The following is a 13,574-nucleotide window of genomic DNA, read 5'->3' on the forward strand; positions in this document are numbered from 1 at the left end:
AAATTACCTAGCTTACAATGGACTTATCTGGGTTAAAAGTCTGTTATGTAGCTAATAGAAAATACAAAAAAAATTTTCCTTTTTTATTTTCTTCCATTTTCTTATGTTTATATTGTACTGCAAAAAATTATCTCAATCACATTTAACCTTATCTTAAACGAAACTCTTATCTATTTTCTAAAGTTTGACTATCGTGAATCATTAAGTACATTGAACTTTTTTTTAAAAATATTTTTTACTGTAAATGAATACAAAATTGAAGTGCAATTCACCTCAATTTATGAAATAAATAAATGCACGAGGATGACATTAATAAGTTTTATTTGTACTTCTTTAAACTCATCATGCACTTCAAGATTTATTAAATAAAATTGTTTTATGAGTGTAAGAGACCCGTGTGATCCACACATATGTCTCTGGTGGTGCTGTAGTACACACCAAACCAAGTCGCGACTGCTTATCACATACGCATTCACCGCGAAAATTCAATTGTACAGCTGTTATCAATGTCGACTTGCTATTGAATCACTCTCAATTGAGTGAAACGCTCAGTGTAGAGGAGCCATTGACGCGTTCGAGTGCATCTTCCTCACGAAAAATTTCTTATCGACGTTCTCGTGCAATTTGTGATTATTTAACAAAGTTCTTAAAAATAGTGCTTCTTTCATTATTACCATTACCTTCAATCAGAAGAATAGAATAATTCATGAAAATGGTATGATATAAAATGATAACATTTCCTTATCTAGTGATGGTAAATGTGATTGTTAATCTGTCCAAAATGTAGAAAATCACCTCAAAATGTCTTCTTCTGAGCTTTATGTGCTTTTTCGGTGGTGTGGAGCCTCTCAGGATACTATTCATGGCACCATTTCCTGTACCAAGTCACTGGTTTTGGTTAAATTCCATTGTGGAGGGATTGCTAGATAAGGGTCATGAGGTTACAGCAATTACCAATTTTCGTGCAAAGCAACCACACGTCAATTACACGGAAATTATTTTGGATCCACCTTTTGATCTCTTAAAATACTGTGAGTATGGTGATTTGTTCTGATGGCTTTTATTCAACCCGAATTCGACCATTGAACTACATAAAATGCGCAAGGAAAATATTCTTTATTGACTTTTAGTATATAAAAGAATTTTATTTGCAAAAAAGTTAACGAAATTTAGAGAACTTTGGGTGAAAATTGACTTTTTCAAACGATTTTAAAATCAGAATTGGTAAAAATTTTAAGAAAAATAAATTCTGAGAAAAATCTGGGTTAATATTTTATGAGTTATTTAGAATTTAAAAAAATACATAATCTAAATACATACATACAATCAAAAATCAAAATCATAAGAAAAAATATGGTGTGAATCATTATCTATTTTAAATATTTACTTACCATGTAATGTACAAAATGTACATATAGAAACAAGTGGTCTTACCTATAATAATTGAGGTAAATTATATATTGATTCTTATTTACAAAATTTGTTGTAATTACCTGAATTTCAAATTATGTTTAATTTTTATGATTTCACAAATAAAAATTAAGGATATTTATGGTGAAAAAAGAAGATTTTTTAAAAGTATTCAAAAAATCTTTTTTTTTTTTTAATAAAAAGAAAAAAAATTCAAATAAAAAGAAAATCAAAAGCTCTCTCAAGGCACAATAATTTGTTGCATAGGGTAAGTGTTGCATTTCAAACAGATAAGCAGATACTATATCAAATTCAAAAAAAAAGAATTATAAATAAATCTGAAATGCACCAGGAAAATTAGGGTCAATATTCTAATCTTATCTCTCTTAACACAATTTACTACATCTAACCCAAGGTCAGATTTTTATTTTAAACACTTTTGCACATGATTTAAGGGTGTAGTTTGTTGTAGTTTTTCCTCATGAATTTATTTTAGAAACACAATTACTAATGAATTTTGTTAACCAAGTCTGGCAATATTTTATTTTGTATTTTGTCACGAAATGTTATTTTAATGTCTCCGTCATGATTTAGAGAAAATTCATTAATTCTGCAATTTGTATTATTCTTTTGAATTTTTTTCTAAAAATATTTTTTTTTTGCAATAAATAATCAATCTTAGGGTGATTCAGATTATTTTGTCACTAAAACCCCAAAAAATACATAATTTAAAAAATAATGTCAGTTTTAAAAAGAAATATTTAAGGAAAAAGAATTTTAGTTTTGAAGCTTAGTTTAATCCAACCGTAGAGCGTAAAGAGAGGCGCTACCGGCTGAACAAATCTTCAATTTCTTCATATAATATATGAATATACATACATATGTTAGGAAAAACTTATTAACTTAAGAATAAATGGCTTTAAAAATATTTTTTGCAGCACCTGAGCATTTGATTTACGAGCTAAAGTATCGGAGTGATTTTAGCAATTTATTTCTAATCTGGAACGTTGGGCTTCTATCCACAAAATACGCGCTTGAACATCCCAAGGTGGCACAGTTGATAAGAAGCGATTCAGAGGAGTTTGACCTGGTGATATCAGAGCAATTTGGTCAGGAAGCCTTCCTTATGTTTGCCCACAAATACAACGCACCTCTCGTTACAATCAGCACATACGACTTTACGGACTATCTGGATCTTAATGCTGGGTTCCGTGCCCCACTATCATTTGTACCTCATATTCTTTTGCCCTACACCGACAGTATGACCTTCACGCAAAGGACCTACAATTTGTTCTTTACCCTCTTTGATCGGATTGTTCGAGGAATTTTCTATATTCCCGCCCAAAATGCTCTAATTACGAAATATTTTGAACCGTTGGAAAAGAGAATCGGTCCATTGCCTACCGTTCAGGAACTTGAGCGATCTATTTCGGTGATACTATTCAACAGTCACCAGGCTACATCACCACCGAGGCCGGAAATGCCGGGATACGTTAAAATTGGCGGGATTCACATTAAAGAACCGAAAGTTTTACCATTGGAGATTAAGGAATTCCTCGATCAAGCCACTGATGGAGTTATTCTCTTCAGTTTGGGCTCGCATATTAAGAGCTCTCATTTTGATCCCGGGAAAGTTAGAGCTTTTGTCAGGGTCTTTGGGAAAATGAAGCAGAGAATTCTATGGAAATACGAGGAGAATGATATCAAAGATCTTCCTTCGAACGTTTTGCTTCAAAAATGGATTCCACAGGTGAAAAGAATTGCATTTTAACTAGAAAATTGACGAAAATTTATGTAATTTTCTTTTTAAAAATTTCAGGTAGATGTGCTGGCTCACAAAAACGTAATTCTCTTCATAAATCACGGAGGAATTTTTGGTACTCAGGAGAGCATCTATTATGGCGTCCCAATGCTCACAATACCCTTCTATGGGGATCAGTTTCGCAATGCATACCGATCGCAGGAAAGAGGTCATGCCCTTGTCCTCGAATATGATGCAATTACGGAAGAAAGTGTCTCACAGAAGCTCTGCCAGCTCATCACAAATGAGAGCTTTAGAGAAAATGCCCAGAAGGTATCTCATCTATTTCGAGACAATCTCGAAAGCCCACTAAATACAGCCCTCTACTGGATTGAGTACGTGGGGAGGAATCAGGGAGCGGATCACCTAAAATCAGCCGCGAGGAATCTCAACTGGTTCCAATACTTGATGTTGGATGTGATTGGACTGTTTGTGCTTATTTACCTGATCATAGCGACAACTATGTATTTTATGGCTGAGCGATGGTGCGGGAAAAAGTCCACGGAAAAGGTCAAAAATGTATCAAAACAAAAGAAATCAAACTAGTTAGACGATTTATTTTAATTTTATTAAAATAAATTTGAAAAATTAATTAAATGTTTTTACTTAAATTTAATTTGATGTTTTACTAAATATTTTGCTTATTTCTGAAGAAAAGCTTCACTAAATTCTTCACGAAAACACCTACATAGATATTTAATAGAGTATACAAAAATTGAAAAATTAGGGAAGTTAAAAAGTCTGTGCCCAAAATGAATAATTTCAAAGGCGAATGCAGGTGGTTAATTTATAATTAATAGGGGATAAAAAAAAAGCATTCATATAAAAAATTGAGTTTAATGAAAATGTGGATAATGAACTCTGGAAAATAATAAAGTAATAAGTATTTTCAGTCTTTTCTGTTGCAGTTTTAAAGTGAGAAAGATTTTTTACTTATTTTGCATTTTAACCTTTTGTACGCCGTGAAGAAAACATTTACGCGCATTACCATGGGGTTGGTGACCAACCCAAGTAATTTTTTTTTCGCAAATGAAACGAATTTCTTCGGTCAAAATGTTTTATTGACTTCCTTTGTTCAACTCTGAGAAGTTTTCTGACCATTTTATAGCACAAAATTAACTTTAAAACAGATTTTCATTGATATTTTCATAAAGATTTCTGAATAGTTTCTAAACAATCATGTAAGAAAAAGCATTTTTATGTAAATATGCGTATTTTGATTGCTCAAAATTCTTATTTTTTTTTCCTTTTTAGGCACTGAGACTGATCAGTAAAATGTAAATTGTGAAGGTTCTTTTCAGGAAAAATCAGAAAATCCATAAAAATGAGAGCTAAGGAAACGAATACATTTGACCGTATGTAATGTTAATTTTTGAACTCTCACTTTACATTTTTGTTTATAACTTTTGTTCTGTTGGTTAGTTTAGTTTAACCTGAAATCTGTACACAATCTTCCCAAATAACCAAGGAAATTATTTCCAGAAGATTAGCTTCATACCTGCCAGAATTATTGTACAATAACACAAAATAAAGCTCTGGGGTTGATCGTCGATCCTACCTTTCATGGCAAACGGAGGGTTAATTTAATGCAATTTTTTATCACTACAATGCGTAAACTTTTAATTTACTATGTAGTAAAAGAAATTCATTATTTCTATGGGAAAGGAAATAAAGAAATTTAACACCGGAGGACTTTACTGGTAATTGCTACCAATTTGAACCTAAAAATCGTCACAGAATATAATCTATTGGACCTATCTCGATGAATTTAGCATCTATGTGTAGGGAATTTTATTTACTTTAAGATAGCAGAAAGAAAATCTCGAGAAAATTCTTTTCTTTGGAAGATAATTGATACAATTTTTTTTCAGTGACGATTTTTTGAATTAAATATTTAGTAATTAGGTGTAGCAATGCTTGAAGGAGATTGAGAATTAGTGAAACTTTCGATCTTTGTTCAATTAACTGATTATTAATTAATTATTGAGCATATTTTATCAGCTGGTAGTTATTACCAATTTGATCCTCCGCGTTGTGCCAAATGTTGGGTCCTCCAAGTGTTAAGAAAAAAAAGAGGGAAAAATTAAAACAAGAAAAAGACGTTGAAAATTCCACTTTTTATCTTCTAATTTGAGTTCAAAATTGCCGAGAATTTCGTCTCGAAAATCCGCCCATTCATGAGCGGCATGCCCGAATATCATCGAATGAAGCCGATTATTTTGGTCGATTCACGCGTAATGTCAACAATTCGATGAATTCCATTCTTATAAGTTTTTTTGCGAGTGTATTCGTGAGCCTTTGATGTGTTTGTGAAAATGTGTCTTGGCGTGAAAGTTTTCTCGAGCTCATTTAAAATCTATTTTCAATAATTCTAAGGCTGTTTTCTAAATTATAAACTCCATTCAGCCTTGCTTGAAACATTCATTCACATTATTCCACCCAAATAAGTGTGATTTAGTGAAGAATTCTGTGTAGATTTTGAGGAAGAAGTAAGAATTTTGCGAAAAGGTCGATTCGCCATTATTTTTGACAGTGCATCCCAGCTTATTCAGCAATTTTCTCGTTGAAAAAAAATAATGAAAAATATTCACTTTATTTGCATTGTGCCTTCAAAATATTGTTGCCCCGTACAATCCTAAAGACTAAAATGTCCTTTTGATTGAATTAGGGGTGAGTAAAATTACTCTGGAATTGATGAATGTAGTAAAACAAAGAATTTTCCATACACGACTGTCAAAGTGAACAAGAAACCACGAGGTTAAATTTCTTTTTATTATCAATTTTACGTTAGAATGTTCTTAGAAGAACGATATCACATTATGTATTCCATTGAATTCTTTAAGTTTTTTTCTTTAAAATATTTTCTAATTTAGTCTCTGCACAATTTCACCTGCAGAGGTGAATTTAATTCCCGGAATTTCCACTCAAGAACTTTTCTTTTTCTAAGTAGGCTTTGTATTTAATTTTCTTTGTTCATTGATATTTTCCTACAATTTACTTTTTTTTTTAAATAAAATCGTAGTAGGCATAATAAACATAAAAACAAACTTTTTTCTCTATAGGTTGCTTGATTTTTATTAATTTTATTTTCTTTTATCTATTCTCCTTTTTAGCTGGCTTCTAGAGACAATGGGTAAGAATAAAAGACAAACAGATCCCGTCCTTGAAGGTGATGAATCCTCAACGGAGTCATGCGATGAAAAGCAGATTGCTGGCAATCAAGGTGGAGCAACACCTTCGTGTTCTCATGTGGCAAAATCCGTTGATCAGAATCGTCTGCGGAAGTTGCTAAAAGCTTCGGGGCTGGAACTGGAGGACTGCAAGGAATGCAGCAAAAGTTCTTCCACAAATGCAAATGCAGAAAATGATTTTGAATACGATAAATCCCTTTGGATGTGCCTCAAGTGTGGTAGTCAGCTGTGTGGGCGTTCCCGGAATCAGCATGCATTGAAGCATTTTATGACCCCTCGGTCCGATCAACATGCTCTCGTGGTGAATACGACGAGATTCGATGTTTGGTGCTACCTGTGTGATGGCGAAGTGAATCCATCGTGCCCAAAGAAGTTGTTTGACTGCGTAGATTTCCTGAAGAAAGAAGCAGCTAAAGCACAAACGCAGAGCAGCAAAAGCATCAACGTTGAGGAGAAGATTGTGGCAACACTCGATACAATAAGACCCCTTGTGAGTGAGACGCAGGAGAATTTGACGATTTATTCATCACAACCGAAAGTCCCGCCGAAGGGACTTTGTGAAAAGAGTCAAACATTGAATGTAAATGACCTACCTCGAATTCGTGGCTTGACCAATTTGGGTAATACCTGCTTTTTCAACGCTGTCCTGCAATGTCTTGCTCAAACCCCCTACTTGGTTGAGATTTTGAGAGAATCTTCAAAACCAGGAGAACAGTGAGTAATTTTTTTTATCTATTTAACTCCTTAAATTTGATTTCAATCTCTTTTCTATCTCCTACTAGATTCCAACTTCCAGGCGGTCTGTTGAAACTTTCAGACGGAACTGAAGTGAACTTACCCCCAATTAGTGGAACCCTCAATGCGTGGGGTAATTTAACGTCCACTCTGGCTGAAACAATAGATCAACTCCGTATGGGCGGTGGTGTTTACGCCCCAAGGAAGCTCTTCAATCAACTAACAGCAAAATGGCCCCAATTTTCCGGTGGTGATCAACATGACTCCCACGAATTACTCCGACATCTCCTTGAGAGTGTTCGAAGTGAGGATCTCCGTCGCTACCAATCGGTCATTCTCCGTTCTCTTGGCTACAGCAGCAAAGTTGATCCACAAACCGTCGAAGGGGACATGAAGCAGAAAATTAAATTCTACGGCCAGCAGGCAGGAGAGAGAATTCTAAAACCAGAGCGTGTCTTCAGGGGATTCCTCGTTTCAACCCTAATGTGCCAAGATTGCTATCACACGTCGTCGAGGCATGAATATTTCTTGGATATTTCACTGCCAGTGAGTTTGGATAAGCCCCAACCACCGATACGGAGGAAGAGTAGCCCTGAGCCCGAGAATACGCCTGTACCAACGAAATCGCGCATTAAGAAAGACAGGGAGAAGGAGGCAAAAGCGAAGCGTCAGAAGCGGAAGAGGATACATTCAAATCAAGCAGCAGGAGCAGCTGAAGATTCGACTGATAATCTCGGTAAGTTCAGTTAAACCTATTTTCTGTGTTTTAATCCTTTGACACGAATTCAAGGCAATTCTAATTTGGAAAAACAATTAAATTCCTTTAAAATTCGAGAAAATATAATGTTTTATGTTTAGATCAATGTATGACCCAAAGAACGTCAAAGGGTTAACTGATATTTATGAAAAATGATTAATTCATGGAATTTTTCATGGTAAAAAAAGAAATTCAGATCAACCTGTTAAAGATAGCCGTTATCGTTCAAGACGATGGCTTTTGTGTCACATTTCATGATTTTTTATCAATTTTTAAAACAATGGAATCTTTTAATGTTGCCTTTAGGGGATTACGTCAAAATGTAGGTTTTTTCTAGGTGGTGGTGAGGGTATTAAAATAATATCTGAAAAGTTAATTCATGGTAATTTAATGATTTGTACCTGAAGAATCCAGTATTTAGTAACCCGCACTTAGGTCTTTTTTTTAACGAGTTTTCACACAAAGTTCTATAGTCATTTTCACTGGTTTTAAAAAGACTTCATGGCAGGATTTTTGGGTCTTTAAGCTCCCTAAAACTTAATGAAATTCAGGTTTTCTTAAAGCTCCTAAAGAGATCAAAAGAGACTGATTCCAAGCTGAAATACATTAAAATAATTATAAGGGGTAATTTGAACTGATTAAAACATAATTTAACGTTAGAAAAATGCTTCAAATGCTAAAAATAAGTAATCAGACTTTAGAAAAAAAAGTGTCAAACGTAAAAAAATAAAAATCATGCTTTAAAATAAAGCTCTTAAACTTTAAAACTGAAAAAAAGAAAAACAAAAAAAACTTCTATAACTTCACACGTTAGACGAAAAAAAGCAAACGGAAATGAGACTCGTAAAACGTTAGAAAAGAAATGTCAGGTGTCAAAAGTAAGCTGTTAATTCGAATGCGGTGGCCGTTAAAATTACTTTGTAAACTTAATCTTTATTAAGCTTATTAGGCTAGACTTTTAAATTGTTCTTAATCGTATTTCCAACGTCTTTTAACTTATTTAAATAAAGACTCAAAAAACATTTTTAATAATTTTGTGGCTAAGCTCCAGTTTAGAAAGAGACTGAGATAAATCAAAATAAAATATACAGGCATTTTCTTAAAAGAAAACTTTCTTTTCAATATCTTTGCCAGAAGGGTTGGGCGGTTTGTTTACATTTTTACATTTTATATGCTTTTTTCTTTACATACATTTCTTTACATTTTAATTTTACATTAATAATGTAAAGAAAAATAATGGTAGCAAAATATTTCTTTAATTAAAAAAAAATGTAATTATTTTGTAAAATTATGTAAAAAGTTATTTTATTTATTCAGACACTACAAAAATCTTAATCAGAGACAAAATTGTAAAGTAAATTTTTATGTATTTATGATTTTATTAACGTTATTCAAATGTTTTATAAAATACAGATAAAATTAATTTGTTAAAGGTTCGTAAATTCTCATACCTTTATGGGAAAGTTTATTTCTAGTTTTTGTAAAAAATATTTTCAGCTCCATTATAAAGGAGAAAATTTGTTGAAATTGAACTCATTCCCTTTTTTTGACCCATTTTTTCCTATATTCAAAATTCTTAATATGGCATTTATGTACACTTTACCTTTAAAAGATTCGTTTTCTCCATGAAAAAATACGTTTTCATCTCAAATAAACGCGTAATGACCTATCATGGTAATTTTAGCTTTAACTTTTAGTTTTTTTTTTATCAAAATACGAAAAATATCCATTTTAAAATCATTTAGTGGGCTTTAAGAACATCAATAGAATGAAATCAAGGATATTTCATCGATTTCTTTACAAAAAGTAAATTTCTATGTATTAATATTGACCTAAGTTTCTTATTTTAAAATTTTATTAAAAATATTTTAACGGGTTTCCCACCTAAGTTTCTGACCAATCAGTAATTTTGCATACATATTAAGAAATTAAAAACATTTTAATAAAATTGACAAACTTTTTACAAATTAATTTTTCTGTTAATGTAAAACAACTTTTTGATTTAAAGACTAGTTAATTACTTCAAATAAAAATCAAACTTTAGGTTTTTCCGCTCATTTCTCTCTCAAATATTGTTTTTTACAAATTCTTTACATATTTTTTACATTTTTGTATACTTTTTACATGCTTTTTACATGTAAAATCTAAAAATCATGTAAACAAATAATTTTACATGAAATTGCCCAACTCTGGCCAGAAGTTATTTTTTTTATAAATATTTCAGCCGTAAACTGCCTTTTAAGACCTTTTTTATTCTTTCTAAGAATTGTTTTCTATTTATGTTTCAGGAATAAATGAATCAAATGCTGAATATTCCTCAAATGAACAATCTGATGCCGATATTGAAGATAATTGTCTCGATGATGTCCCGAAAGCATCACAAAATGCTACAAAAACTCGATCTCCGATTTATGATAATAATGGGAATAGTACGATAAAATGTTCCACAAATCCGGAAAAAGTTGACGATGCACCGGAGAATCCAAATAAGGATATAACTGAAGATACGGCAAACACCACAACTGACAGCGCAACGCAGCAGGTGAATGAGGAGACAAAGAGTGTTCTTGTTGAAATGGGAATAAGTGAGGAGCGTGCAATGTGTTTAGTGAAGCAAAATAGTAAGACGGAGACGCAGAACTTTGCCGTTCCTGTGAGTCAGATGGAGGACTTATCGCTCAGTGAAAAAACGAAGCTTAATGACCAAAAAGATGATAGCGAAACTGAGGTGGATAAATGTAATGAGATAATTAAGCCCAAACAGACGCGGATTCGGACGTATAGTCATGCAGATTGGAGCTCAACACTTGCACCGAGGTATCAATGTGAGGAGGGTGAATGTTCAGTGCAATCGTGCTTGAATAATTTCACAGCACTGGAACTTATGACTGGAAATAATAGGGTTGGATGTGATGCTTGCACCGAACGGATAAATGGTAAAGGTGGCAAGACAATTAATACAAATGCAACAAAACAATTTTTCATCTCAAGTCCACCTGCTGTGCTCATACTGCACCTCAAACGCTTCCAAATTGGACCGAGATTTATGTCACGTAAATTATGTAAGCCCGTCACTTTTCCCACTCTCCTGGATATTGCCCCATTTTGTGGGTCAAAAGTGAAGAATTTGCCAAATGTTGATCGACATCAGAAGAAGTTAATTTACTCCCTGTATGGGATTGTTGAGCATTCTGGCGGTATGCGTGCTGGGCACTATATTGCCTATGTCAAGGTGAGACCGCAAATGTCCCCTGATGATCGTCGTTGGAAATTCCCACCGCAGGGGAGTAAAGTTGAATTGGATCAGGAAGATGAGGAGAGGGTGCGACTTGAGGAGTCCCTAGATAAAATTAAATACGTATTGGATAATGATAGTGATGATTCCTCATCAACTTCCGCTGATACGGGCATTGGGGAGGAGGAGGGAGCCGTTGGGGGAAGCGATGAGCCCAACGTTGAAGCTCCCCCGGGGAAATGGTACTACGTGTCCGATAGTAGAGTTCAGGAAGTATCTGAGGATGCTGCACTTAAATCTCAAGCTTATCTTCTATTCTACGAGCGCATTTATTAAAATGATTGCATTTTGGGTGAGATAGATGTGCAGTGCGGGGATTTTTCAATCACAAGTAAGGACTCTTTTTTTTTTAAATGTAGTAAGTACTTATAAAAAAATAAATAAATGAAAAAATTTAAATTCGTCCTTTCGTATTTTCTTCAAAAACATTTAATTTTTCTTTAATGTAAAAGAAAATTGCTCCAAATTAAAAAAAAAATGATAAAGAAAATTCCTTAAGATTGATCAATAGTAAGTTATTGATGAAACCATTCTTAAATAAATCCAAACAGAGTTCCTTTTGAATATGTAATTTCAGAGTTAATATCCAGCATTGCCACCTATTAAGAATTTAATAAACAATGTTGAAATTGACATTCTTTTTGTTTGTATTTGAGTCAATTTTTGCTCATCTCTTTCCTTCGAGTTTTTAGGGCGTGAGAAAAACTACACATGAGGTTTAACCTGGATGTTTTACGTGCATTTAATTTCACAATATCGTTGAAATATAGTCTGAAAAAAAATTTGTGACATGGATTCATTAATTGCGAAAAATGTATAGGTAATATTCAAACTAACCTTGCACTGAAGTTCCACCTTTGGATAGAACGTTTTTTAAATTAAGAAAAAAAAATGTTTTAGAGAAGACTTGTGATTTGCAGATAAATTCCATCAAAGAGTTTTAGGGACATTGTCGACTTTAATGAAAACAATTTATCTGGAAATCATTTTCTAAATTTAAATTCTAAAACTAAATTTAACGGTGTTAGTCAAATCAGTTTAATTTTCTTGAAATAGTTTTACTTAACCAAACTTTAGGTTTTTTTTTGACTAGCTTCTGTTTTCCTTATTCTAGACTTAAGTTTTGTTTTAAAAGAGGGTTTTAGTTTTTTTTTTTAACTAGTTTAATTTTTTTAGAGTTAGGCTTTATAGGTTTAAAGATTAGTTCAAGCTAAATCGGGGCTCAATTTATTTTTACGAATTTCAATGTGCTAATTAATAAATTAATTGCCAGCCAGACGTATATTTTAGTAGTTTTGAGTTAATTTTTATCCATAGACGTCTGGCCTTAAAAAAACTTAAGCCTGGTTTAAAAACTAAAACCTGACTTAAAAAACTAACTAAACCGAAATATAGTCGTGAATTTCACTTATTATTGTTAAAAGAAAAGATTAAAAAAGACTTTAAGGGGAGCAGAATTGTCATTAAAGAGATATCTTAGAATTTAATGACATTAACCCTTTAAGGTCCGCGAGCTGATTGAACTAAAAATAAGTTTATGGGTTCCTTTGAGCTCAAATAAGACATTGTCCTGCATGAACCTGTGAGTCCTTGGGGATATCCTTTCTGATCATAAAATGATCAGGGATTGTAAAGACATAGTTTTGTACTAATTTGGACTCAATATTCATAAAATAACTATACAAAATGAAACATTTTCAAAATCGAACCTTTGGGTCAGCGTATGACCCAATGGACATAAAAGGGTTAAACTTTGAGATCATTTCTTAAAATTTTATTCTTTTTCTTTCAAGATTTAGTCGGAAGGAATGGGTAACCTTCAATTATTTATAAACTTATCTATGTATTAGATTTCACTTTCCAGTTATTAGTTGGTGTTCCACTTCGTGGCCAACACCAAGTATTGTAATCGTCGGATTTTCCGACCACCTCAGATCGGGCTCAAACTTGGTATGAACACGTTCTAGACATCCCACATTACGAAAATGGTGGTGGAAAATTTTTGATCCGGCCGGCCTCTAGCCCGAACTTTGCTTAGAACTAGAGAACGGTAAAAGATAGACTGGAAGAAATGTGGGAAAAGAAATGTATAGAAAAGAAATGTGGGTGTAAAATTTCATTTTTTCGCATTTTCAAAATCCAAGATGGCCGCCGTCCGCCATTTTGAACTACCGTCAACCACTTCCCTTATAGCTAGAGGTCTGAAATTTTAGTATGTTGTAGGGCTCAGTGAGACGTTTTCATCGATAATTCATACTTGAAAATCGGTCAAGCCGTTTAGCAAATATGGCCGCCTAAAGCAAAAAGTGTTTTTTCGATATAACTTGAGAACGGCTTGACCGATTTTGACCATCTTGGTATCAAATGAAAGGTATTGAGAAGCCC

General features: G+C 33.1%; 2 protein-coding genes across 4 annotated transcripts; both read left to right on the forward strand.

The window, feature by feature from the left end:
* Window positions 1–546: 546 nt before the first annotated feature.
* Window positions 547–3,827, forward strand: LOC129790447 (UDP-glucosyltransferase 2). The gene is made up of 4 exons (XM_055827922.1): window positions 547–715; window positions 788–1,031; window positions 2,349–3,160; window positions 3,230–3,827. The coding sequence occupies exons 1-4, from the start codon at window positions 707–709 to the stop codon at window positions 3,755–3,757; spliced, it is 1,593 nt and encodes a 530-aa protein (XP_055683897.1). The 5' UTR covers window positions 547–706; the 3' UTR covers window positions 3,758–3,827.
* Window positions 3,828–5,486: 1,659 nt separating this feature from the next.
* Window positions 5,487–11,824, forward strand: LOC129790446 (ubiquitin carboxyl-terminal hydrolase 45). Of its 3 annotated transcripts, XM_055827921.1 has the most exons (5): window positions 5,487–5,700; window positions 5,853–5,881; window positions 6,325–7,116; window positions 7,185–7,873; window positions 10,183–11,824. In XM_055827921.1, the coding sequence occupies exons 3-5, from the start codon at window positions 6,341–6,343 to the stop codon at window positions 11,463–11,465; spliced, it is 2,748 nt and encodes a 915-aa protein (XP_055683896.1). In that variant the 5' UTR covers window positions 5,487–5,700; window positions 5,853–5,881; window positions 6,325–6,340; the 3' UTR covers window positions 11,466–11,824. The 3 variants fall into 3 exon arrangements, with proteins under 3 accessions (XP_055683896.1, XP_055683895.1, XP_055683894.1); XM_055827920.1 differs by having other exon boundaries at window positions 5,494–5,968; XM_055827919.1 differs by lacking the exon at window positions 5,853–5,881 and having other exon boundaries at window positions 5,494–5,700.
* The last annotated feature ends 1,750 nt before the right edge of the window (window positions 11,825–13,574 follow it).

Source organism: Lutzomyia longipalpis, chromosome 2 (genome assembly GCF_024334085.1).
Source record: "Lutzomyia longipalpis isolate SR_M1_2022 chromosome 2, ASM2433408v1".
Lineage (NCBI taxonomy): Eukaryota > Metazoa > Arthropoda > Insecta > Diptera > Psychodidae > Lutzomyia > Lutzomyia longipalpis.

What these genes read in the sequence shown, in the direction of transcription:
- LOC129790447 (XM_055827922.1), top strand. An exon ending in TTTTGATCTCTTAAAATACT is followed by an intron (nt 1,032 to 2,348) that starts GTGAGTATGGTG and finishes TATTTTTTGCAG; the next exon opens with CACCTGAGCATTTGATTTAC. An exon ending in TTCAAAAATGGATTCCACAG is followed by an intron (nt 3,161 to 3,229) that starts GTGAAAAGAATT and finishes TAAAAATTTCAG; the next exon opens with GTAGATGTGCTGGCTCACAA.
- LOC129790446 (XM_055827921.1), top strand. Translation starts at nt 6,341, where the DNA reads ATGGGTAAGAATAAAAGACAAACAGATCCCGTCCTTGAAGGTGATGAA. An exon ending in TCTTCAAAACCAGGAGAACA is followed by an intron (nt 7,117 to 7,184) that starts GTGAGTAATTTT and finishes ATCTCCTACTAG; the next exon opens with ATTCCAACTTCCAGGCGGTC. An exon ending in AGATTCGACTGATAATCTCG is followed by an intron (nt 7,874 to 10,182) that starts GTAAGTTCAGTT and finishes TTTATGTTTCAG; the next exon opens with GAATAAATGAATCAAATGCT.